Genomic DNA, 25,744 nt, shown 5'->3' on the forward strand with positions numbered 1-25,744 from the left:
AATGACAAAATTTCAAGGAGTCACATTTTTTTTTGCTTTCATTGAAAAACATGCACACAAACAACAACCACTTCAACTTTGAAAGTCAGCTCTTCATGTAGGTTATGCTGTAGAAGGCAACACTGTTGAATGCAGATTCAAGACAAAGTCAGCTTCTGTGTTATCCACAACGCAAAAGGAAATAGGGATTGCAAATCATAATCACCACATTTTATCCCGCACACCTCGGCCTCGTTCTCCTCCATTGTCCTTTAATTCGGGCGGCGGACATGCTGGTGTCCAGATTTAAAAGGATCAGCAGGACAAACACTCCTCAAGATTATATTCAAAGTGCTATTTACAAACATATACACATTATTATTTGTCAAAATATAACCACTCTATTTGATAAATTAACAGTAACAAAAATTATATATTGTCTCGAGGTAACAACAGAATTCTTTGACAGTGAAAAATAGAATTTAAGGAGTTGAATATAAAATACACAGCTGTCTAAAAAAAAAAAAAAAAAAAAAAAAGAAGACAAAAAAAAAGTAAGCAAAGACCCGGCCCCCGAGTTGCTCAGCCTTTTGATTTAGGTCCCAACAATAATTATGATCCCAGGTCGTCATTCTTCTGTAAAACAGTAATTAACATCAAACAAATATTCAAACATAAGACTTTTTAAGATCTTGCAAATGTTCTGTAGAGGTTATGAAACTTAGCCCAATACAATAAAAAACAATTAGACTCTGCATTTTCAATGATAGACCTTTCAGATTCAAGATGCTTAACAATCCTGTAAGAGCATAGCAAGAGAGCAACCTTCCCCTCTTTCACTCTGTTCACACTGACATGGTGGTGTATTGCTGTTAAAGTGCATTAAAACCGCTGCAGTCCTCCCCCCTCCCTCCCTCCTCAGACAAGGCTGAAGCCCTCATATTGCTCGACGGCCTGGGTGAGGCGGCGACGCAGGATGTCTTTGGTCTGATAGCGGGGCATGTCAAGCAGGTTGTAGCAGGTGTGGGCCACCGGAAGGTAGTGCTCCTCAGCTGTGGTGGACTGGATGACGATACGCAGGCTCTCCATGCCGTGGATCGGGATACGGTCGCTGCCGGTCAGGAACACTGCACACATGTAAACACAGAGCTCTCACACAGGAACATCCAGCACTTTACTGAAGTATTTAAGAGACGTGTGAGGGTCAGAGCGTGAGAATCAAACTGACACGAGGTTATTCAATGCTTACATAAGAACTGCTTCTTCTTTTCCAGAGGGAACTCGTGGAAAACCTCCCAAAACAATCTGACTGTTGGATGAGTGGCTGTGTATTCCCCTTTGTAAACGGCATTCTGCAAAAAGGAAAGACATGATGAAACGTTTTTCACAGTTTGATCATCACTCAGCCAATCTTAAACTTAACTTAAGTTACACAGATTCCTTAGATGCTTCTTTAATTTTTGTCTACATTCTACATAACATATATAAACATTTCTGTGACAGCTTTAGCCTTACAAAAAGCCCTAACTCTTTAGAATGTATTATAGGAATATACGAATTATAGAATTTAATCTGCACAACAGGGACATCTGCACATGAGAGCTGATGTCACCAGATGAATATGTGAAAACCAGGGACAACAGATTTACCTAGTAGTTGAACCAGCACTCTCGGTGTTAAAAAGGAGAAAATGATTGTAGTAATTGATATCTAATTCAGGATTTTATGTATTCCTTTTAGAAATCCATCCATCCAACATTCACACTCAAACCTACGGCCATTTTAAGAGTCTCCAACTAATCTAACGAGCGTGTCTTTGGACTGAAGGAGGAAGCTGGAGTAATCTGAAAGAACATGTAAACTCCACGCAGAAAAGCTTCTGTCCTCCAAACCAACAGCCTTCCTGCTGTAAGGCAACAGCTCCAACCAATGCATCACCATGCAGCTCAGTGAAGATATAAACAATGCCTACGATGCATCCGTTCAAATATGTCCTGTGTAAATCACATTTATTCTATTGTTATTTCACGCTGAATTATTAATAAGAAGACGTTTTGGCACAGACATAATTTTTTTCATGCAGTACAGTAAATGTGTCTGAAGTACAGTTTGCAGTAACTCAGTAAGTGTTGTGTTCTTTGCTTTTACTAAACACCACATGCACAGATCAATTTATCTCCACACTGACCTTCTCCAGCTCCTCCCAGTTGTAGTTGTTGTTGCCGACCACCATGGCCATCAGCTCAGACGGCTGGAACAGCAACAGGATTTCCCCCCCACACACTTTCAGGAAGCCGGAGGAGAAGGCAGAGTACTGCTCGCTCACCGAGTCTGTGAACACGTAGCGCAGGTAGGCCTCGACAAACTCCTTCCTGAAACACACAAACATGCAGGTTGAGTAAACATTCAGGTCATTGATTTGTTCTCCAAAGCAGCTCACACATCAGTTTACCAGGAAATAATCAATTAAGACATGACGACGGGACTGTAAACACTCTCTGCCTTCTCCTTTGTGTTTTTCATCAACGCCCTCTCCATCCAGCCTGACCTGAGTTTGTTTATAACTCAGTGACGTCTCACTTCGGAAGTTGCTCAGGTAGATTAAAACGGTGAACATAAAAACACATCTTATCCCATCTCCCCTATCCCTCGTTCAAGCCCGGCGTAGTCTTGGCTGTGAGGGCTGTTTCGTCATGAGCCTCGGATCCTGCTGAAGATTTCTGCCGCTTAAAGGAAGTTTTTTCTTACCACTGTAACGTTTGCTGCTTTGCTAAAGTGCTCATGGTGGATTAAGACGGGTATTTGTAATATAGCAATCAGTAAGGTCTTTTACCTGCTTTTTGAAACATAACAATGAGTAAGGTCTTTTTACCTGCTCTTTTGTAATGTTAAAAAACAAAGAGTAAGGTTTAGCTGCTTTTTGTAAAGTGTCTCGAGATAACACTTGTTATGAGTTGACGCTATACAAATAAAGATTGATAGATTGATTGATCTAAAAATATTTTCAATAGTTATAATGCTAAAGCCATAAAAAGTGTGATAGCTATGAGTATATATTCTATATTTTATAGAAACACCACTTTACATCAGTGAGGTGTTAAAACATGTGAAATGACATTATGTAAAAGATGTGCAGCTTTAGTTTAATTATGAATTCTGACCCTGGCACGAAATACAATTTAGACCAAATAATTTCTCAAAGATAACATGTAAATCACAGGTCAAGGTTCACGTGGCTTGTAAAACATCAGATAGATCAGACCCTACCTGCCAGAGCATGCTACCCAACTTGTCAAAGGCTCTTCTAATGTCACAAATTGACTACTGCAACTCCTTATTGGCAGGTCTCCCTGCATGTACACTCAAACCTATACAGATGATCCAGAACGCAGCAGCATGGTCACCAACCAAACCAAAACAATACATGTCACTGCACCGTCAATGTCCTTACACTGGCTCCCAGTTGCAGCCTGCATCAAATTCAAAATACTGTAGCTCAAAATAACAATAAAAACATCTCCTGCCTTCCCCAACTCCCTCAACCAGGTCTAACCTCCTGCCCACTACTCTGTGCCTTTGAAAGGCGCCTGGTCACATCTTAGTAAGTAAATATTATGGGGATTTCTGCAGGAACTACTTGCAGGCCTTGCCATCTGCTCGGCTCAAGCAGCCAGACATGCTGACTCCACCCCACCCTCCACTGTCTCCCCTACTATCACTGTAATCAATGCCACTGGCTCAAGGACGAGCTGAAGAAACAGGGTCTGTCAGTGCCGGAAAAAACACACGCTGAATGACGCAAAACATACATTTTTATGTGTTTCCAAAATGAACGTGACCTTCACTTGGAACAATGGGAAGCGAGCTGCCAGCTGTGTGTGCACATGATAATCTCAGAGCTGGAAAAAAATAAATGAGAAAAACACAGAGTCATCTGTTGACCTTTAAAATAGAACACAGTGAAAAGCTTTAAAAACCTAGAACAAGGTCATTTAGAGATGGAGAGCTGATGAATTTCAGATCTAATCTTTGAAGATTTGATATGTGATCTGCTGCACAGTCTTACCTGTTGTTTCTGTCCACACTGATGCTCTCTCCTCCAGGTACCAGCTCCTTGACTTCTGTCATCCCGTAGTTCTCCCTGGTGATCTGAACACAAAGTGTGCACAACAAGTAGTCTAAGCTGGAGTTTGGTACACTTTTTACATTGCAGGAGTGAAACGAATAGTGAAACGAAGTGCACGAAGATCAGAGATGAGATTTGTTTCTTAATGTCAACCAAAATGAACTTTGAAAAAACTCTGACCTTATTTTCTAAACTTGTAATCAATGTGAGTAACAGATGAAATTGCTGCACTTACAGCAAAGTTAAGAAGAAACACCTCCTCCACATCGCCTCCTTCATAGTCTAGAAGTTGTTGTAGACTCCTGATGAAATTGAACAGACGGACCAACATTAAGATTTCATGAATGTGAGCAAAGGGAAAACACAGTCATCATCTAAATGGGGACCAAAATCACCATCATTCAGTAAATATGCAACAGAGCAAAGACATGACGTACATTTCAAAACAGCTGCGTCATGCATGCTATGATCATGTTATACTACTATATCAGTGTGATCATAGCTCTGTAGAGTCTACCTCTTCAGACCCTTTATAGTAAAACACCCGTCATCACAGGATTTCATTTGTCCCTGTTTGACTTTTAAATTGAAACCAGGGATCAGCTGTGCCTGACAGCTGCATGGATCAAACAAATATAGTAGGGAACACCCAAAGCTGTCTGTCGGATTGAAAGTAAGACGGAAACATATTTGTAAGCATGGGAAATGACTCAGAGGGAGTGTCAGATTCACCATCAAAACACAGGGAACATAGAAAGAGGACCAAATACAATCGCTTTATAGTTTGAGGTCATTCGCTGTTGGTATTTCTCAAATACTAAGAGACAATACAAATGCATGTCATCTCAATCAAGCCAGTACATTAAACATAATCTTTATCATTTTAAAAGATACACTTTATAATCTACATTATCTTGATTAATAGTCACGGTGCTGATCCAGTCAGTCAGACTGAAACACTGTTAGAAAAGAGCATTAAACGTACATTGACATGGACATTAGGTCCTCTGTGGTTGTGTTCTCTCTTAAATAAACACCATGCACCGATCACTTGAAGCTTTCAGCGTTCTAATCTTAAAATCAATAGTAAACTGGAAACAATGATGCACAGAGGAAGTGCTGACTCTTCTACTCTAAATCAGGCAGCACGATTCCCCAGCGGCAGTTGATTTGATTTCTACTAACACAAAAACACACAGGTTATGTAAGCGATGACACTGTTATGACCTCACCACAAACTCCAATTCTTCTTTGTGTGTTTTTTGCAAAGCACTTTTTGAGTTTTACACTATTCCGTTACATTTGTAGGTAAACTGATTTTAACATTCCTCAACAACGATGAATGTCTCCTGACAATAAAACAAAGCTGCTGCCTAATCTAAATGTATTGTATCGTTATATTACTTCCTGGCCTCTACTGACCTGGCCTCGGTGGGCGAGAGCTCCGTGAAGTCCTCCAGCGTTGTTGACACGTCGAGCAGCTTCTTGTAGAGAGCCAGGGGGAAGTGCAGGTCCACCACTGTGGAGTTATAGATGGCCAGACCGCAGATGATCCCGATTAAGTGAAACCAGTTCTGCTCAACAAAACACTGAAAACACACATGAGAAAATAAATGATCAGACTGATGCTGTTAATAATACCACAGGCAGATCACCACATGGGCGGAGCTGGCAAGTGCCCAGGGCCCAAAATATTGGACTATAAATTCTAAGCCTTCTTTAAGTGGTTTTTCAGGGAAGGGACAGTCAAGGGTGGTGGGGCACACACAGTGCAAGTGTAACATTTGCATGTGTAGGTAAGGCGCCAGGGCGAGTTTGTGTCCAGGGACTGATGTCATGATAATCCGTCCATGAATAATACTAAATAATAATAATAAAAGTTTTTAACATCTAGCTTTACAAGTGTTGTGTCGTCCCAAGTTCACAAGAAAACTCCAGAGATGACTAAACATCACTTTGATATCTTCTCAACATTTATCATTCAAACAGAGACTCATCTACCCAAACATTAATCCCTGGAGCTGGATAACTGAAACACGTTTCACACATTGAATCCAGATGTTAAAACAAACTAGGTGCGAGGTAGGTAGCGAGCATGTGAAAATAAATGTCATTTAATACCATTTATAAGAAGCTGAGAACAGCAGTGTGTGCAATCATTTCTTACATGCTGTTATTTTGGGATTACCGGTTACATTTCTTTTACTAGAATAACATCTTATTTTATTAAGATTACTGTATATGTTAAAAATATGTGTTATTACTTTTTTTTTTGAGAGGACAAAACCCAACTGGTGGAGATAAAGAGACTTCATCACAAGAAACCAACTCCTGTTTTATAAGAAAGTTATGGAGAACTTTACAAAAGAAGAGTTTTTGGTTCTTGTACTAACACCTTATTTCAGTTTTCTTGACCTTTAGCTCGACTTTATAACATATTAGAAACATTGATTAATAACAGTGATGTTAATTTAACTTCCTATCCGTCTGTTTATGCTCTGGTTGACCTCTTGATCTCAAAATCAATATTTCTAGTTTGTATCTGGACATTTAAATATATCCTTCCATAAGGTGTGAGTTCATGTGATTTTTAGATCTTACAAGTCTCTTTAATAAACAAGAGCTAGTTGAAAAGATGTTTGACACTGCAGAGATAGAGGGGGACCAAAGGAGTCACAGTGACTTTGTTCCGTTTAGAGGATCACTGTTCTTGAAATTCAGGGACATGTTCCCATTATAAAGGTCTATGCTTTGTAAACCTTGGTGTTGCCACGGACACCTCACTTTGTGTGATAGGAGGAACAACCATGTGTCCTAGAAAACACAGCTGAAGCTTAAAAATACAGCCGGAGCACTTATGACAGATAACAGAGTTTGTAACCCTGGAAAAAAAGGAAATCAATTTTACAAATAGAAAACAGAAATGTTTGTGAATAACACATTCCCTGTAATCTACAAAAACAGGTTTGTTGAATAAGTAACATAAACACACTGTTCGTTAAGCAGATGTGTGCATATCTTTGAAGAGGCTGCTTCTGTCTGAGTTAGATAAAAACATTTGGAGACTATATCATCGTCATTTTGGCCAAACACAGCGCTCTGTCACAGAGTTTGTTAAACTAAGTCACAGCTATAGACTACAGCAGGTTACGAGATATCGTTCAGCTACTTATTGTTGTCATAATCAAGCGTTCCTCTGATGCATGATACATGTAGACACAGTTAAAGTGAGAGGAGGAAAGTAGAATGCTAAAATCTCAACGTTAAGGGCCACACAAAAAACTTTAGTAAAATATTTTACATTTGAACAGCACATCTCCATGTCACTATTTAAACACTGTTTACTTCTCATGATGAGTATGCAGAGGGAATCATCCGCTGTTACTTTATCTTACATCATGATATTTTGTTCATCTGCAGATCATGGAACCGTAAGGACTGATCCGAAAAAGATCCGCACTATTCAGTAGAGTAACAACACATCACAGTTAACATGAACATGATGTTAGCATCTTTAATTACTTGTACAATGATACTATTAAATTAAACGTAAACAAACAAATAATTGTCCCCATCTTTTTTACTGACTTGCATAAAGTAAATTAAAGAATTTTGATTTATTCTCCGTACAGTCTGGTCATATGAGTGTAGTGTTGTTCTGCAGAGTGACTTACTTTGTCTGAGAACCAGAGCAGGTTTGACTCATTGTAATGTGTGAACATCCCATAGACAGGATCCATTAGCTCCTTTAACAGCAGCAGGAAGAACTCTTTCGTTACTCCGCCTGCGTCTACGGCCTCCTCGCCATCGAAGATCACCTGAGGGAAGGGAGAGGTCAAGGTTTGTGGAAACAGGAAGAGTGCTCTTTTATCAGACTTTCAGATTATTGGCTGTTACTCTAACCTTAAGCGGTTTCTTGAGATCCACATCGGAGTACATGGTGAGCTCACGTAATGTGTCACTAACTAAATGGTTCCTGCGCACATGAAGCACCAAGTATGGGTTCCTGGCAAGGTGGGGTTCCAGCGTGAGCAGCATAAAGACGTTGTGCAGGTTTGCACCGCTTACTGCCATCTTTAAAACAGGAAATACACACAAAAACAAAAATCAAGATAGATGATAAAAGAGAACAAGCACATTAAACACAATGAGGAACTCTTAAGCCATAATTAAATCATTTTAACATTCACACCAGCTACCTGCATTTGCAGTTCAGCGTCTGTTTGCAGCATGGTTGTCTTGGCTTGAGCATTCAGTATGAACGGGTAGGCACATAGGTTCACGGAGGGAAAGTCACTCTGAAAGGAAATAAGGAATTATTCTTACTGTTTTTAAGGGTTGTTTATATAGTGTGTCATATTACTGAAACTGTTCAAGGTCAATCTTTAAATAAAGTACCTGCGAAGGGGATGATCCAACTTTCTGGAAAACAAAAGAAGAGAGACACAAAGTCGATTAAGCAAGTTTGAAACAGACCTAAAATACAATTAACGGGTAACGAGGTAGGGGAACATGGTGGGAGAATGTCAGTACTCACAATATCAGCTTTACTCAGGAACCATTTGAGGTAGTCTTCCTGGATGTCCACCAGGCTGGTGATGTCGGGGATATAAAAGCGGTTGTACTCCACATGGTTGGCCTTTAAGTTGACCTGGTGATATGGAAACAAACACATTTTTTTAATATAAATATCCTCCTTAGAGTGCACTGAGGAGACAGTCGGAGAACAGACGCCTTGTTAAACATAGCATTAGGTGATCTGTGTTGATACCTTATGGAGTTTCTCCAGCAGCCTTAGAGTGGCAACAAAGTAGTTCTCGTAGAACAGGGGTACGAGCAGAGTCTTTCCTCCTGTCAGCATAAACACCACGATGCTCTTGTACATGTCGACCATTCTGGTGAACACGCTGCCGTCCACAAAACACCACCAGTTATCTGCAAGAACAAAGAGATACATCAAATTCATTCTATAGAGCAAACACCTCACTCGACCTGAATTTTTTACTTAAACAAGTGATCGAATGCAACTATGTGCTTTGAATTGATAAAATTAGTTACTACTAACTTTTCAGATTTAGGCCATGTGTCACCCTAGCGTTTTTCTTAGTGTCTTTTTTCAATTATTTTAAATGAGGAGAGCGTATTTGCAGCAGAAAGTGGCCGTTTAGAGAAAAAGTGCAGTGCCCAGAATTTTTTTTTCCTGAGTGCTCCGCCCTTTTTGTGTGGCCGCTCCGAGCGCTCAGGTTGAAATCTTTTTTACTTTTCAGAGAGGCGTTGTTGACGTCACCAGCGCACTTTTTCAAATGTATGATATTTCCTGTAGTATGACGGATGGTATTTTTTACCCACATCACACGTCTTTGCTCCGTGTCTGATTGGGAAATAAATGATCTCAAAAATAAAATAGGCAGTAAAAAGCAACAGAGCAGCGTCAGTCAGCGCCCGTTGTCAACAGATTGTTGTCATAGAGACAGGATGGACGTGCAGCACTTTTCTTCCGAGCACACAAATGCTTCACGCAAGCCCCACAGGGACTTAGGAAACATTTGTTCAGTTCAGATTGAATTGCTACTGATTTAACCCCACAGTAGTAAAATACAGTATTCTACAGCTCCACAGTTACCATGCAAACTATACATAGAGTAAAGTATATCTATTCATTTGCAGCGGAACACGCTGCCTAATGAGAGCATTTTTACTTGTAGTATATGTTGATTCTATTTTTGCTCTTTTGTCTAAAGGAGGGTTTAGAGGCCTTTGGTTCCAGATTTTAATGAACTTCATTTTTTTTTTTTTTTTTATCTCAGGGTAAAAAAAATCCACTTCTATATGTAAACTTCTTGCATTAAAGCAAAATCCTGAGAGATGGGTAATGTTCGGATTTTAATAATACCGGTATTGATACCAATACTTATCCATACTCTTCTCCAAAATACGTCAATTATTATTTGGTGCATAAAATAAAGACAAATTTACTTATTAGTAACAAAAAAAAAATACTACTTCCTGCATAAATCCTGATTTCCAGCCTTATTTGATCTATTGTTTCTTAAATGGTCATTTTAAAACTCAATGGTTTTATGTGAAGCACCAAACTCACTTTAACGTCTTTAACTTAGAGTTAAAACAACCTCACATCACAGCAAAAACACAAAATATGTAAGTTGATTAATTTTATTCTGAAGTGGAAAAGAAACATTTGTAATTTAGAACTTTAAGTTGATACGCAATGGAAATGAATGCCTTTAAATAAACTCCCCAGACAGTTTGAAGAGCTTTGAAAACTCTGACTGTAGCATACGGACTCTTGTGGATTCACCTTTGTTCATCTTGAATTATTAATGGTTTCTGGTCTAAAATGTGCTCTGGGATGGGTCTTGTGGTACGTCGGAGCTTTTCCACTACACACTTAGAAGCGTTACAGTAAGAACGTCATTCTACTGAAACCAAACATGTCAAGGCGCTGTCAGTTTAATAATAGCATATGAAGACACATCGCTCTCCGCGGCCCGGCCTGAGAGGGTGTGCAGGCAGAATGACAGAGAAGCTGACGCAACATGAAAAAAGGTCATTTAATCATAACGCCTGATGTAAATCTGAAGGTTATAACCCTCAGGTGATAAACCTGAAGTCATGAACAGAATCTCTCTGTTAACGGTGACAGAGTGACAGCTGTCTCATATGAACAGTCCTCTGCAGGTTGAAGGTTATCGATTGGTCCCTTTTCTTATAAGGAGCACAGGACCACTGCATGGAAATGTAAGTTTATATCAGGAAGCAAAGCTGTCTGTCTTATTACTGAAACTGTATTCTTATTATCGAAATGGAAAAAAAAAAAAGACAAGGAAAATATTTCTGCGATAATAATCACCCCCTTGTCATTTTACCCGGACAGATGTGACGGGTTATATAAAGGTTATTTATTGATTTGTTCATTCATTAAGCCCTTTTTGATGCTTACTGTGCAGGTCGCTTGTTGCTGTAATTCTTGATAATATTTATCTCCCGTCAGCTGACACAAAGACTGACAGGATTCTCTCTCATGCTCGTATATTTAAAAAAATTGAAGCAGAGGCGAATGCTTCAAAAATGTGCAGAGAAGATGGGTCGCAACATTTTAATTAAAGCTATTTCATAAGAACCAACTAAAGAGAAAGTTAGCAGCTGTAATAAAGGGACTTTTCTGCTGTTGTGCCAGTCGTCTTATTTAATGCAGGACTTTCCATCAATGCGGGCTGACCGTAAAGTTTAAATCACAACAGGATTCCCGTTTGTCCAGGAGCTTATCAGTACTTTGGGTACTAGATAATCAGGTACCAGAACCAAAAATTCTATCCCTAAAGGTCATGCATGAAAACTGTTAGTGAGCATCTTCAGGGAAGGCAGGAGTTCCAGTGTGATTCGTCTTCAGTTCTTGTCTTTTCTTTCTTTCCTTTTTCCCCATTATTAACATTGACCCTTCAAAAAACCTTGATTCTGGATCTAAATGTTTCCTCTGCATAACAAGCACGGCCCAAAAAGACACGGACCGGTTTGAGATGCTGACATACAGCAGATGAAAAATGTATAGTCTTGTGGTGAGAAGTCTCGTAGTGGGTTTGTCATGACCTCATGTTCTGAGTAATAAGCTACCATAGGAGTTCTCAAAGTGATCTGTTAGAAAGAAAGAAAGTGTGTGCATGCAAGTATACCCAATACTTTGCTGGGGTTGGCGTCTAGCCGGAGGATGGCCATTGCCAGGGGGATAGTGAGGCGGATGTAGTTCTTGGAGTCCAGCAGAGCCGGGTACTCAGACAAGATGAGGTAGATCCTCATGGCCTCGACGTCAGGAGGGGAGCGTGGTAGCTGAGGGATTAGAAGACTCTCAAAACTCTTGCTGGCCTAAAAAGCCGGATGGACACAGGAAGAAGAAGGACACATATGACAGAATGTTTATATTTACGCTTTTAATAACATAGTAACAAAACATATTTACTGTAATTTACTGTGATCTGTTTGAAAGGAGCAAGTCTACACAAATCAACCAGAGCAACTTATGAAATACTATTCCACTTCAAAATAAAAGGCCAGTGAGGAAGACGTATTGCTAACTGAATGTTGGGAGAGGCTTTTAGCGGTTTGGAGTTTGGCCTTGTTATTCCAAACAGATTTTAATTCATGTTGCTTTGAAAGGCATGAGGTCAAAACCAAACAGTGTGGAGCTAATGTTAGAGGGTATGACTCAGGATCTGCCACAGAACAAAATGTTCTTTCAAAACAAGTCCCATAATCACATATAATGTTTTTATTAAACACAAGCTGGATAATCCATACCCAGACCTTTAACTTGTTTATGAAAACAAGAGCAAACATTTTGGGATATTTTGGCTCACATGATCAAATCAAAAAACACATTTTACTGTTTGATATCCAGGGTTCCAAATATCTCCAAATATAACCTTTTGTTTGGCAATTATTCAGATTTAAAGTACCAGGGTTTGAATTGGAGTTAGTTGTAATTCCTCCATTTCAAACTTTGATCCTGGTTTTCTGAGAGTGAGAGTATTCAAGTTCTGTTGAACATGCCTGGAATGATAGGTGGGAAGAGTTGTCTTTACATCAATTGCTTAAAACTGTTTCATAATTTTTTTCCTGTGGCCAATTAAGAGTACGTACACACACCATCTGATGTCTCCACTGTGTGTTAGTGACAAGTTAACTAAATACATATTCAGCACACGTAAAGCACCGATAGAATTCATTTGGAGTCGTGTTAAAGGCCACCGAAAGAAGGTGAGGTTCAAGGTTGTCTTTATCATCCCTCTGAGAGGACCATTTGTCTTTCAGTCAGGAGTAAAAACAACATACATCCAACATAAGACGACGCTAAGAAGTAGAAGTCCAATGGACAATGAATACAATAGATAAAAACAGATTAAAAAGCAAACCAATAAGTCATTTAAAAGAGGGAATGGCATCAGTTTTCTTCAGTCTATTTGTCCTGAATATCCTGGTAAGGTGTTCACTCTCATTTTGGCTCTGTTTATTTTTTTTCTTCATCAGCAAACAAATTCATTTCTGAAGGAATTATTGACATCTTAAGCTGCAGATGGTCCACTATATAAACCAGGTAGTTGCTTACTTTGTCACATTGCACTGGACACGCACCATACTGTGAATTAATTTTTTTTTTTTTTTCGGTAAACAAGAGTGAGAGTGAACTAAAACAGAACATATAGAGCTGTAAAACCAAAGTAATAACTTGAAAGATGCTTAAACAGTCAATAGAACTGGATAACACAGAGTCAGGTGATAAACTTGACCCATTCAATATAAAGGTACTGATAAGTGCAGCTTCAAAGACATCTGTGACCTGACTAAATGAAACGGGACTCCCTGTGTAAAAATTGGTGTTTATTCTTCACCGGGAGGAGACACTCTGACAACAGCAGTGTGGTGTTGTGTAATGCACTTTATAACCACAAACTCTCTATTTCATTTCAGCACGGAAAAAGAGGCAACAATGGGAGTTAAAGGGGAATTTTAAACTAGTACTATGAAATGTAATACTAGAAAAACCCTACCTGGGTTTGTGTTAGGGTTAGGCTAACCGTAACCCTAAATGAAGGATATTATCTTGTGCATTTAACAACATAAATCAACTACGAGTCAATACCTGCTCCAGGAGTCCGGAGAAAGCCGGTCTGCTGAGCGCCTCAAAAAGCATTCTGACAGAGTTGAGATCGATGCCCGGGATCTTTGGGTTGGTTTTGAAGTGTGTATCATCACTGAGAGAAGCAAAACAACAGGTGATTATTGTAGTGTTTGGACCATCTTTGATGTCTCAGTGATCACTAACAGGATATAAATAGTTTAGAAGTCACATTCAGGGACAGTAAAGCCTTGATTTAAAAAAAGACACACAGTATTTTGGATTAAACAAAACAGTCTAAATAAAACTCTGACATGAGTCTTAATAACACTGGTGAGGGGAACACGCTCAGCCTGAAAGTATTTCAGTCAGATGCAGCCGGCGAGCCAGAACACGGCCACGAACAAAACCGTGCACATGAAGGTCGGCACCTTTTTACAGAGTCATCCATCACATTCTTATAACATCCGTTCTATTTAGTCATAACACTGATACATCAGATCTGATGTTGTGCACACTGTTTGCCAAACAATAACCAACCATGCACATAGGACTCTGTGAAGTTTAGCTGTGACCCACATCACTGAGAGCTCTGTCCTTAGATACACTTTACTGCTAACAGTACTACTTGGTGTGTTTCAGCAGACAGTTAAGTATTAAGTTCCACATCTTTCATTTAAAGATGTTTTCCACCCTGATGGCCTCCAGAGTTCATCCTCTGTTCATGACAAGTATCTGCTGATGAGTGTTTCATATACCTCCACCGCCTTTACATCGAGTTATGGGCAGAGAAATCTGAAGTCTCACAGACTTCCCAGCAGTCTACTTCATGTAACGGTCTGTGCATTCGGCCCCTGTTTTTCATTTTTGTTGCATAATATCTTTGTACTGTCCAAACAGCTCATATGATCCCCGTGCAAGGTGGGAACAATTCATTCCTGCTGTTACATTTGGATCACATTTTCCCTTTCTCTTCTTATGTGCAAAAAGATTTGACTTAGATAGTCAGTTAACTTGAATATAATAATGGGGTCCTATGGGGGACCAGATAATGCCTGGGGGACTGTGAGAAAAAGATGGGAAAAGAAAAGTTCTGATTCAAAACTGTTACTTTTTCTCTAATCTTTGATTTTTTTCCACTGAAAAATGAAAGAATTATTTTACCTCCAATAGCATCAATCAGTCCTTTTTAATTAAACACTCTGAAAGGTTAAGTGTGTGTGTGTGTGTGTGTGTGTGTGTGTGTGTGTGTGTGTGTGTGTGTGTCCTTGATAGGGCAAACCCCATGTTAATTATAATAACATAACTAATTGTAGTAGAAAGTGGCACTAAATGAAAGATGTTTAAATGTCAAAGTGAAGTACTAATACCTCGACATTGTTTGACTGTCCGTCACAGAAACATACACTTTAATGTACAGACTTTGTGTTTATGCACCTTTGGTCCAAGAAGCTGGCGTTCCAACAAGCTGTTGATGAGAGTTGAATGATGATGTCACTGGGAAAAGAAACACAATGGAAAAATATCAGACCAAAGAGAGCAGACACAAAAACCTATAATATCATGTGTTTGACATAATCGATGTGTTAAATATATATCCTTAAAAAAGAACGAACACTGAACATTTCACTAAATAGCCTTCTTGATTGGACTTACTTTGTGACACTTGAATCGGGGCTGTACATCAGCTTTAACCTCCATGAGTTTAATCTTTCATAAGTGATCGGGGAGAGACTTTTACTGACGTTGATCACTCTGAAGTCTTCTGGGGCGACAAAACTCTGCAGAGAGGAAGAGAAACAGAGAGATAACAGCACAAACATTTAAAGACTGTTTGCACTGGATTGTCCCCCGAGAGTGTCACCGCTCTTCATAGAGACATTTGGGCCTCGTTCTGCTGCACCGACTCCCTCTCCTTCATGAAGATCAAATAAATGAACCACTCCTGAGGGCTTTCAACGCAAAGGCTGAATGCTTGTTATTTCTTTATCAGAACGCATTCCTGACAATTTGCTGGATATCTGCAGCAGACAAGTGCTCCATTTACAGCGTTTATAAACACTAGTCAAATCTTAAAAGACATTAATGCCACCTTGTGGTGAAATCCTGGAACTGACGCAACAAAGTTTCAATAATGTTTTAATTACAGGTTGCTGTTGTTGCTTCTTTACTCTAAATCAGTTTAAGTTTAAATGATTTGGGTCTGCCTGTTTGCATTTGCAAAAACTAAAAGTTTCTAATATAATCTATAAGCTTGTTTTGTTTTATTATGAAAGGGTTAACTTGAATTATTGATTTAGTGTTGGTGACTGACAGTTTCACTTCAGCAAAGATTTTTTTGTTTTCATGACACATTCAACAAGTTTCTAACTTTAAATCAAACAGTATTAAATATATTTGATTCCAAATAACGATGCTTTGATTTCTGAGGGGAGAGATGACAATCAAAAGGACAATAAGAAGAAGTGGTAATAGACTTGAAGTCAGCTGATAGAAAGGCAACACGCTTTGGAGAGAGGATTTAAAAAATGAAATCACATACCTGGTTAGTGGAGTACAATAAGAAGCTATGGTCTCCCCCACAGATGATTTTGGTCACTGTATAATGTTTGGATTCTAAAAAATGAAGGAAATAGAAACAACATAAGTAAACATTCTCCAATAAGCCATTTAATGAAATAATCAGGATACACTTTCATAACCCCAGCCGAGGAAATCATCATAATGTACTAGCCCGGCATTTTATAAAAGCCATTTAAACCAAACAATCGTACGCAGCATATAATTAACATGTTTTTTATTTATAACCCAGTCCTCTGCTGCTCACCTGTTCTATGGACATTTCCAGTCAGGAAACTGGCCTTGACAGGAAATGGGCTCCTGGCATCACCCCGTATTCCAGTGCCCAACTGCCCATGGCTGTTACAGCCAAACGCATACACTACACCAGAGGAAGGCACAAACGCCAACGTGTGGTGCCTGCCAACAACAAACACAAATTCACACTTTTAGGACACAGAGAAACAGAAGCAGCCTGTGAACGTCACATTTATCAGGATGTCCTTTAGAGCCTAATTTAAACCCAAAGCAGTGAACTTTAATTTGACTATTTCATCTTTTGATTGTCATGCTGTGACAGAAAATGTTTACATTTAAGCATTTTTGTAAGTTTATGTATATCTTATATCTTTCCCTCCTCATATTAAAAAAAACCTCTGCTAAATTAAATGACATGAATATGTATCAAATGTGAAATGATTCTATTCAAAATGTTTCTTTCATATATTTGTGGTTCTTGATTCTGCTGTTTTTGTTTCTTTCTGATAGTATTTCAATTATTACATATCAAAACAGAGACAAAAAATCTTCCTGTTTAAAAACTGAGCAATTAACTTGATTCAGATCGTATTCTCATGTAGTCAATGAAGTTGACCCCCGAAAGTACCGCTCAAGTTCATGCAGTACAAGACTACAAACCTGAAGACTTCAACCTCAAAAATTGCCATAAACAACGTTCTCACACGTCGTAGAGATAGACCTGTACAGAGTTGTATTACATTGTGCGACTCTGTGAAAGTGTGTACCTGCCACAGGTGATCTGGGAAACCTCAGTGCCCATGAGCTCCAGCACTCGTCTGGGTAAAAGTTCATTATTGGTGGAGCCATGACCCAGCTGACCCCACGCGCCATCACCAAATGTAAACAAGCCGCCATCCTGCCAGAGAGATTGGATTGTTTATGTTGTTTTTTGTAGTTTTTCTTGGCTTCGTATTAGAGTTGTACGTATTTTCTCCAGCAGTGGTTAAGACATTACAGAGTTACATTATAACATTTTGATTTCGACTGATGAATGAGTGAAGGTCATATCAGTTGATATACTGACATGCAACATGTAGCAAGAAGCAGCACAGCAAGAGAGCTTCCAAAACTGAGAAGCAATTAGCCAAAGTGGACTTTGAAAATGTTTTTGGCATGCACTATAACCTAAGATTATGAAGCTCTGCAAAGCACGGATGGGACGTTTGTCTATATCCTTACCTTTGTGAGTGCTGCTGTGTGTTCATCCCCACAGCTAATATGAACAACTTTTTGAGATCTCAAGAACTTGATGTGACACGGGACAGCACGATCTGAGGACAGGAACAAAAAGAAGCGAGTAAGTCACGTTGTTCTGTAGTCTGATGTACTTAAAAAATCAGAGGGAAAATACAAATCTAAGAGACAAATATAGCTGATAATAATACCTTTTAACACACTAACAACTTTAGAAGCATACTTTCTGCACAGTGTTAAAGTGGGTAAAAATGCCATGGCATTATAATACCACTTGTTCTCAATTTTAAATTAATTTAATTTTAAATGTTGAACTTTTGTTTTAGAACATTTAGTGCATCTTTAAAAGAAAGACCTCTCTTGCAGGAAGCGCCTTACTATTGCATTATACAAAACAATTCATACAGACCCTTTCATGATCTCTTTACAATGACTGCTTTTTTATCCGGTTGGTTATTACCTTGTTTATCATTGAGACCCAGTTGGCCAGCTTTGTTCTTGCCCCATCCAAAAACCGCTCCGGACAAGGACAGAGCAAAGCTGTGGTCTCCCCCGGCGGTTATCTGTGCCAAAGGAATTCCAGCCAGAGACTTGAGGGGATGAGGGAACAGCTTGCTGGACTCTCCTTTCCCCAAACCGAGCTGACCGCTGGTGTTCTGGCCCCACGTGAACAGCTGGCCATCTGGGAGGGAAAGCACAGAGACACAAAATGGTTCAATGTGCGTCTATACCAACAACTGCCATTTCAGGGGAAACTATAACATTTGTAAGGTAATTTGGTGACTGTATCTATATATGTTAACTGTCTAAAATATTACATCTCATACACAGAGACCACATATAGAGCAAATATGGACCAGATTTCTACCCTAGACCTTCTCTCAAGGACCCCACTTTGCATCTTTCTTATATGTCCTTCTGAATTACAACTCATTACTTTACTTACAGTATTTCAGACCCATAGGTCCATGTCATTATGAAAAAGCAAAACAAATACAGGACATCAACGAAGGGATATAATCACTACATTTCACAGTTTTTCACAGTAATTAAAATACATATGTCTAATTGTAGGTAGAATGCCAAAAGATGTATCTTAAAGGGAAGACAGATTTAATGTTTCGAAGAATTAATGTTATCTTTGTCCAAGTGCCTGGTGAGATCCTTAACTTTGTGTAGCACCAAAGTACAAAGACAGTGGCTCTGCTACAAATATTACACTTAATCGTCATGCACTGTTTATACTTCCCGCCATTTCTATTCAGTGGCTGTTTTCTCAGATCAATCAAATATTTTACAAAAAGAAGCTTCACAACTCTTATTCTTTAAATCTGTCTGTTTGTACTTGTTCGGAAGCTTGCATAGTATGTTTTGGCTGAATGTTTGCTGTCTCAAGTTTTTCGCACACAAGCCACAATGAAAGTCAACCGGTTGTCATAGTAACAAACAAAAATGAAAAGAGAAATAATCATCAGACAACAGGTTAGAGAACATGAAGCACAGTTTGCCAGTCGAGATGATTGTGAGATGCAAAATGTTGCAAAGTTTAAGCGGCCATCAGTCTGACCTGGATGGAGGATAGGAGTTTAGAAACATAGGTTTTCATTGTATTAGTATTAAGAGGAGATTGTGTTTTCCTCACCTCTAGAAAGTGCAATGCAGTGCTGATTCCCACACATTACTTGAGAGATCCGATGGTCACACAGCCTCTTGACCAACCTAGGGGGGAAAAATAGATAAATTATTCATACATTTAAATGATTAACATTATAAATATTTCATGTGGAAGTATATACTGCAACAAATGAAAACAGTCAAAGTGAAAAAACAAACACCTCTGACCAGGTTTGATCTGCAAAGTGTGGGTAAACCACACGTTGTCCTACATCTACATCCTTGCTCTCCTCTTATCATCAGGTGTCATTTAATGATGCAATGAAATCACAACTCAGTCTCTGAGATTGTCTTGAATTTTCTATTTTGTTGATATTTCTATCTCTCTAACCACCATAAGCAAATAGTTCACAATCACTGTAAACATCACTATCCTAGTACACAGAAGTTCTCTAATTAGTTTAATACATGAATGAATTATGATAATTTTTTATATTCTCATATCTCATACGAGATCACAATGATTTGTTACTAATATTTTGGATGCATGGGTCAAACAAATGAAATAATTGTTTGAGCAGCCCTTGTCCTCATTAATGCTCCAATCATAACCTCCATTTTTTTTCCTGGTGTTTCACTGCCCGCTTTTACCCACCTTGGTATTCGCACAGGCGTCTCCGAGGTGCCAAGGCCAAGCTGACCCCCTTCGCCGGCCCCCCAGGCAAACACTTGACCCTGCTCGTTCACCGCCATAGAGTGGGTCCGACCACACGACACCATAGTGATCTTCTGAGTGTCCAGAGCTCCTACCAGCTCTGTAGAGAGGAGGGAGATTAGAGAATATTTGACAAACCAACTCATTTAGAGGCTTGTGTAAGGTGGATGAATAGCTAATGATATAAATATAAACATACTTTAAGGAAATACTACAAACCTAACATGAATATTAGGTGCAAGTTGTTCAGTTTGAGGGTTTTCATCAAGGAAATCCCACTCACTTTTCACCGAGAATAAACTAGTTTTATTCGCTCAAGGTGCAGTGAGTCTTGCATTTATTCATTGTTGTTACCGTTTCACCCACATGCCTATACAAAGTATCACACTATACAAACTTGCGCCCACATACCAACACATATCCACTGCTGTCTGCAATCACTTCACAGGGTTTGAGAGTATCTCAAGTGTCCAAGAAATCAGTATGTGGTTAGATGTGAGCTTTGCAGCAGAAGCGACAGCTAAACGGAGGCACTTCAACAACGTGTTTAGGCTGAAGCTTTGTAGATCAACCTTACATGAAAACAAAGTCAGTGTGCAATACAACTTAACAACATCCTGAAGATGTGAAAAGAAGCTCATCATATGAACCATGCAGGTCTGATGATATCTAACAGCTGGATAATCAGACCTGTCGCTGCTCTTTCATTTCAACACTTAGATGTGTTTTCTGCAGAATCAGTGGGTAAAACCTCAAAACTTCAGTCTGCAGCCGAGCTAGCAACTCTATAAAGCTGAGCTTAGGCACATTGATGCTTTGAGATAAATACTAACATCAGCATGGTAACATGTTTCGAGTAATAATGCTACAATTGTTGTGTTAATCTTTAACACTTTTGTAGTTGGGTGTTAGAAGGCAACTTTTGCTAATCAGTACTGAACACAAAGCCCGGCCAAAGGCGATGGTTTAGTCATTAGTTTGCACGCACATAATTGTTGATACACTTCAGACATGTAAAATTTTGTCCTGATTATGGCACTGGGAAATGTAAGAGTTTTGAGTTAATTGAATTCATCTTCTAAAAACTGTGAACTTCTCTATTAATTTTCATGGCAATCCATCCAGTAGTCAATGCACTTCATTTAAACCTTTAATCTCATGATGCTGCTAGTGTCCACTCTGAGTGACTGTGAGTATGAACCTGCCATTGGCCTGTTTTAGAAGTTCAACTTCATCTATTTAAATTTGATCATTTATAAAAAATCTCTAAAGTTGCTATATTAAACATCAAGTTGTGATGTGAAGATTTTGAACTTGTATTCGTATAAGAAAATGGTCTGGCATTATTGTCTTTGGCAGGGATTTCCACCAAAACAATTTCCCTTTCTACACTATTTTGTTATGCCATCTTTGCTGCAAGCCAGAAACAAATTCAGAATAATGATTGGTTCAGCAAGACTTTCCTCTGGCCGGTCTACAATATAGTCCAGATACAGATACTAAAGTAATGACAATCTAAAATGTCAAAGCAATCCATTGGTTGTTAAGATATTTCAGAGGTGGTCTGACAGACAGACCCATAATTGATTTGTTATGTTCCAACAGCATTTTCACATATTTTTCTACACCCACCTACTTACAGGAGTGCTGCCTGCAGGGTGGTGTGATATAATTGTACAGATTAAAGAAAGGTCAGTTTACCTGGAGACGTCCCTGGTTTGTCGTGGCCCAGCTGTCCACAGCTGTTAGAACCACATGTGTACACACTACCATCATGCAGCAGGAACAGCGAGTGCTGCCCTCCACAAGCCACCTCCTTTAGTCCCCTGTCGCTAAACACATGACAAATCCTGGGCTCAAACATGGGGTTCCTCTCTGCACCGATACCCAACTGTCCATCCTTTGCATTCCCCCAACACAGCATGTTGGCGAGGGGAGGAGGGGTGAGCACCAATCTGAAGGGGTAGCGAGTCTGATGCCAGATGGTGGAAGACAAAAAAATGTTTAGGCTTGAGAGCAGCCCCGCTTTCTCCTCTTCATATAAATTCCAACCCTAGGAAACAAAATACAGGTTTATTAGGCATCTGTCATCATAAGAAACAGACAATAATCATTATTCTCCACGTGTGAACACTGCATGTTTTTAATAATACAATAAGGATGGGCTTAGGGAGGGGTGTGGCTGTGTGTGAGAGTGATGTAAGCTGTATGACAGAGGAACAGGAAGAGTGTCTAAATAAACTGTGTCGGTGTAATCCCAGCTTAAGCAGCTCCTAGCAGTCCTGCCTTGCTGTCATTTCACTCGTGAAAAATATGCATGTTACTGACCGAGTTAGCTGTGGGATATTCACAAATGGATCATCACAGCACGATAAGACAAAGAACATGGAACCAGGCAAACCAAATAAATCAATGCCTCGTAGGACAGCCAGAACCCGGATCAAAAAGTTGTTTGCCGTCTACCTCAACATTTGTGTGAACAAACTCATCATTCTTGTCTGTACTACCTGCACTCGACTGCCAATGTGTGAATTAGACCTAACTGAAATAAATGGGGTCAATTGAAATAGCACTACAAATAAATATCCTAACTTTCCAATTTTTTTTGTCCTCCATTAAAGTACATTTGATGAAGATGTTAATTTAAAATGAGAGAAATTGTAAAAAAAAAAAAAAAAAAAAATCATATTAAACATGTCTAGCATTTGAAGGAAATAACAGATTTTTATAAGTGATCTAAATAAATAAATTTTGCTGTAATATAATGCAATAAGATAAGATAAGATATACTTTATTCATCCCAGCAGGGACATTTAGGTGTTCCAGCAGCCAGCATACAAACAAACACACAACACAACACATATATACATACATATCCCACCCATACAAAAAAACATGAGCCCACAATACAGTTTGATATATGATATATGCAACTCAGGCTAAAGTTTAAAATAATAAATTACCAATACAGGTCAACAACACGACATACAGCTTCTTAAATGCCTCTGTAGGTTGAATTAAACTGAACATTATAACCATCATGAGGAAAAGCAGGCTGTTGCAATATTTATAGTTGCGTGTATCTACAACCCTGGGACCATTACTAACCGTGTGGAAGGACACATTCAGGTTTAGTAATACAGAGGACACGTCAACCAAAACCTGAATAGAAGATGCCAGCTGTGTCTGTGTATATCCTGTGTCTGAATAATCCAGCACATCATCTGTAAGGATGTGTGTGTTTAAGGTTACGATAGCTTGATGTTGGGGAGAGAGAAAAGAGGAGTGGCCTGGGTCTGCGTTGTGTGAGACATGTTTGCATGAGTAGATATAATGTATGAATTGGCATTAGCTGTTAAAACAGGTTATTAAGGGAACCTAAATATGCGCCTTCGTGACCCACACAAGCCATTAAAGTTAACAGTGAGCTAACGTTAGCTAATTAACCTTAGCAAAGCTACAACATCGCCGATTGTCAATTTTTTAGCGATGCAAAAATCCCAGACACCGCAATGTTAAAATAAGCAGAACGGTGTTATAGTTGCTAGTTCGCCCCGAAATTAAAATATTTTGTTTACCTGGACAGCTGCATTCTGATGTTGGGCGTTTGGTTTCGGTTCAGCTAAGAAATCCAGCTAGGAAGTGCCACAGCTGACTACGTCACTGGGCGTCAGAGGAAAGCTGTGATTGGTCCTCAGGGTGGAAGGTGCAGGTGCCATAACAAATTCTGGTTTGTTTTTCCTCTGGTTTCAAAGCAAACATTTATATGTTAAATGTTGAAATGTTATAAATATAGGCTAACTGAAGAGGATGCATGTCTGTTTTGGACCTGTCAAATAATTTTATTTGATGTGTAACTTTGATTTGATGGCAAAATATAGGCCCTTATACATTGCCAATTCAAGGTGGGAGGTCACTCCTTAAGCAGGACACTGCCTGTTTGTAGATCTGAACATCTGTATGTTTGTTCACACCTCGCATGTTACACAATATCGTAAAAGCTATATGAAATCACTCGTGGACAACGATATTAGGCTGTTGCGGATTAAAAGTACAAATGGCGTTATGCTGGAGGACCTTCATTATTATGTGTAAGGGCTTTTGTACCCCCTTGTTCTCAACTGGTCAAGCCTCAGACCCCCCAACATCTCCTTCATGAACAATCACGACCCAAATATGTGATACAATCAACAATTCAACCAAGTAGATTTATCTAAAATTGTGCAGTTTGGACCTCAGACGGTAGAACATCTGACAGAACAAGGAAATACAACAAAACAAAAAATGTTTAAAAAGGGCTTCATGGACTTTTTGACAAAATTTTCTCTTCCAGGCACACATTCGTGACCCACTTTTGGTTCCCAACCCACCAGTTGAGATCCACTGGTCTAGATGCATTGTCTGCACGCATGACCAGAGTCTTACAAAAGGGAATTAACACAAGCTGCACACAAATGGTATTTGGAAGTGGTAAGAAATTACATTGCTGTGCTCCTCTCTAACGCTTTGTCTTTGACTATATATATATATATATATATATATATATATATACATATATATTCAATTTGATGAATTCACTTAACTCAATATTTTAGGTTAATTCAACTTTTGATAAAGTATTTTTTAGTTTTTAATTTCAAGTCAAAAGAAATAGAAAGACTATTTTGCCTCAACTAGATAATTTCACAGGAACTGAATTGTGATCAAAAGTTTTGTTAAGGATTTTAGTACGACTGACTTGATGTCAAGTTTATTTGACTAGAAAATTGTATTTCTTTGGAATAATCACAAATGTATCTCAACTTATCTTTTTAAGTTCAGTCTTAACATTTTAAGGCAGCCGGACACTATAGCTTTTTTTAAGTTATAACAAATAGTTTTTTTTCAGTGTACACCAAGGTTCACTTGGCAAAACATTTTGGAACCGTGTCCCCTTTATGTGACCGAAGTCTCCAAGCACCAGCAAATTACACACAAGTGTTCTGGTGCTGTCCTTCTTTGAAATTTTTACTGCATTATCTAAGATAACTGGTGGAAATCTTGTCCCTAATGTTTTCAAGGCTTTGTTTGGGGTGCTACCTATTCCGCTTAAATTGTCTTCAGCTAAGAAGGACTTAATAGCATTCACAACTCAGTTGGCCAGGAGACTAATACTTTTAAAGTGGAAGTCCTCTGTCCCACCTACTTAAGTCAGCTGGATTAAGGAGATGCTTTATTTTATCATTGATTGACTTCAGGTGTATGTATGTGTATTTGTCTTATTTCACATGTTACAATGTTACAATTCACTTAGCAGACGCTTTTATCCAAAGCGACATACATCAGAGAATAAGTACAACACCAAAGCAGCGGGAGCAATGCAGGGTTAACTGTCTTAACCTTAACCACAGCCGCTTAACCTGCCCATTAAATGTATTTGCCTATTTCTAAATATCCAGAGCCAATTGGTTTGTAGGAAACCAAGTATTCAGTACAGAAGTTAATGTTTATTGTGTGGCATTTACAGGAACATGTTATTTGTACAAAACAAACAAGTTTTAATTTGAATCATGTTCCAAAAGGTAAACAGTTACTACAGCTCTAAGATAGAAAGTGTTGTATTAAGAATATTCTGTACAAGTATTTA

General features: G+C 38.9%; 1 protein-coding gene across 1 annotated transcript; it reads right to left on the reverse strand.

The window, feature by feature from the left end:
* Window positions 1-20: 20 nt before the first annotated feature.
* herc3 (HECT and RLD domain containing E3 ubiquitin protein ligase 3) lies at window positions 21-23,781 on the reverse strand. The gene is made up of 25 exons (XM_061057680.1): window positions 23,697-23,781; window positions 21,820-22,171; window positions 20,059-20,218; window positions 19,432-19,508; window positions 18,250-18,471; window positions 17,775-17,866; window positions 17,321-17,451; window positions 16,564-16,715; window positions 16,279-16,352; window positions 15,393-15,517; window positions 15,174-15,233; window positions 13,761-13,872; window positions 11,797-11,986; window positions 8,877-9,040; window positions 8,643-8,756; window positions 8,504-8,527; window positions 8,305-8,403; window positions 8,009-8,179; window positions 7,780-7,923; window positions 5,528-5,694; window positions 4,341-4,407; window positions 4,046-4,128; window positions 2,168-2,351; window positions 1,229-1,331; window positions 21-1,106 (listed from the first exon to the last, which is right to left on the reverse strand). Exons 2-25 carry the CDS (start codon window positions 22,040-22,042, stop codon window positions 898-900), a joined length of 3,147 nt encoding a protein of 1,048 aa, XP_060913663.1. The 5' UTR covers window positions 22,043-22,171; window positions 23,697-23,781; the 3' UTR covers window positions 21-897.
* Window positions 23,782-25,744: the final 1,963 nt, after the last annotated feature.

This window comes from Labrus mixtus, chromosome 2 (genome assembly GCF_963584025.1).
Source record: "Labrus mixtus chromosome 2, fLabMix1.1, whole genome shotgun sequence".
NCBI classification, from domain to species: domain Eukaryota; kingdom Metazoa; phylum Chordata; class Actinopteri; order Labriformes; family Labridae; genus Labrus; species Labrus mixtus.

Excerpts from the sequence above, each read along its gene's own strand:
- herc3 (XM_061057680.1), bottom strand. The coding sequence starts at position 22,042 with ATGCTGTGTTGGGGGAATGCAAAGGATGGACAGTTGGGTATCGGTGCA. Across the intron at positions 19,509-20,058 it reads ACGCCTGTGCGAATACCAAG|GTTGGTCAAGAGGCTGTGTG; the intron begins GTGGGTAAAAGC and ends TTTCCCCCCTAG. Across the intron at positions 11,987-13,760 it reads TCTCCGGACTCCTGGAGCAG|GCCAGCAAGAGTTTTGAGAG; the intron begins GTATTGACTCGT and ends CCGGCTTTTTAG.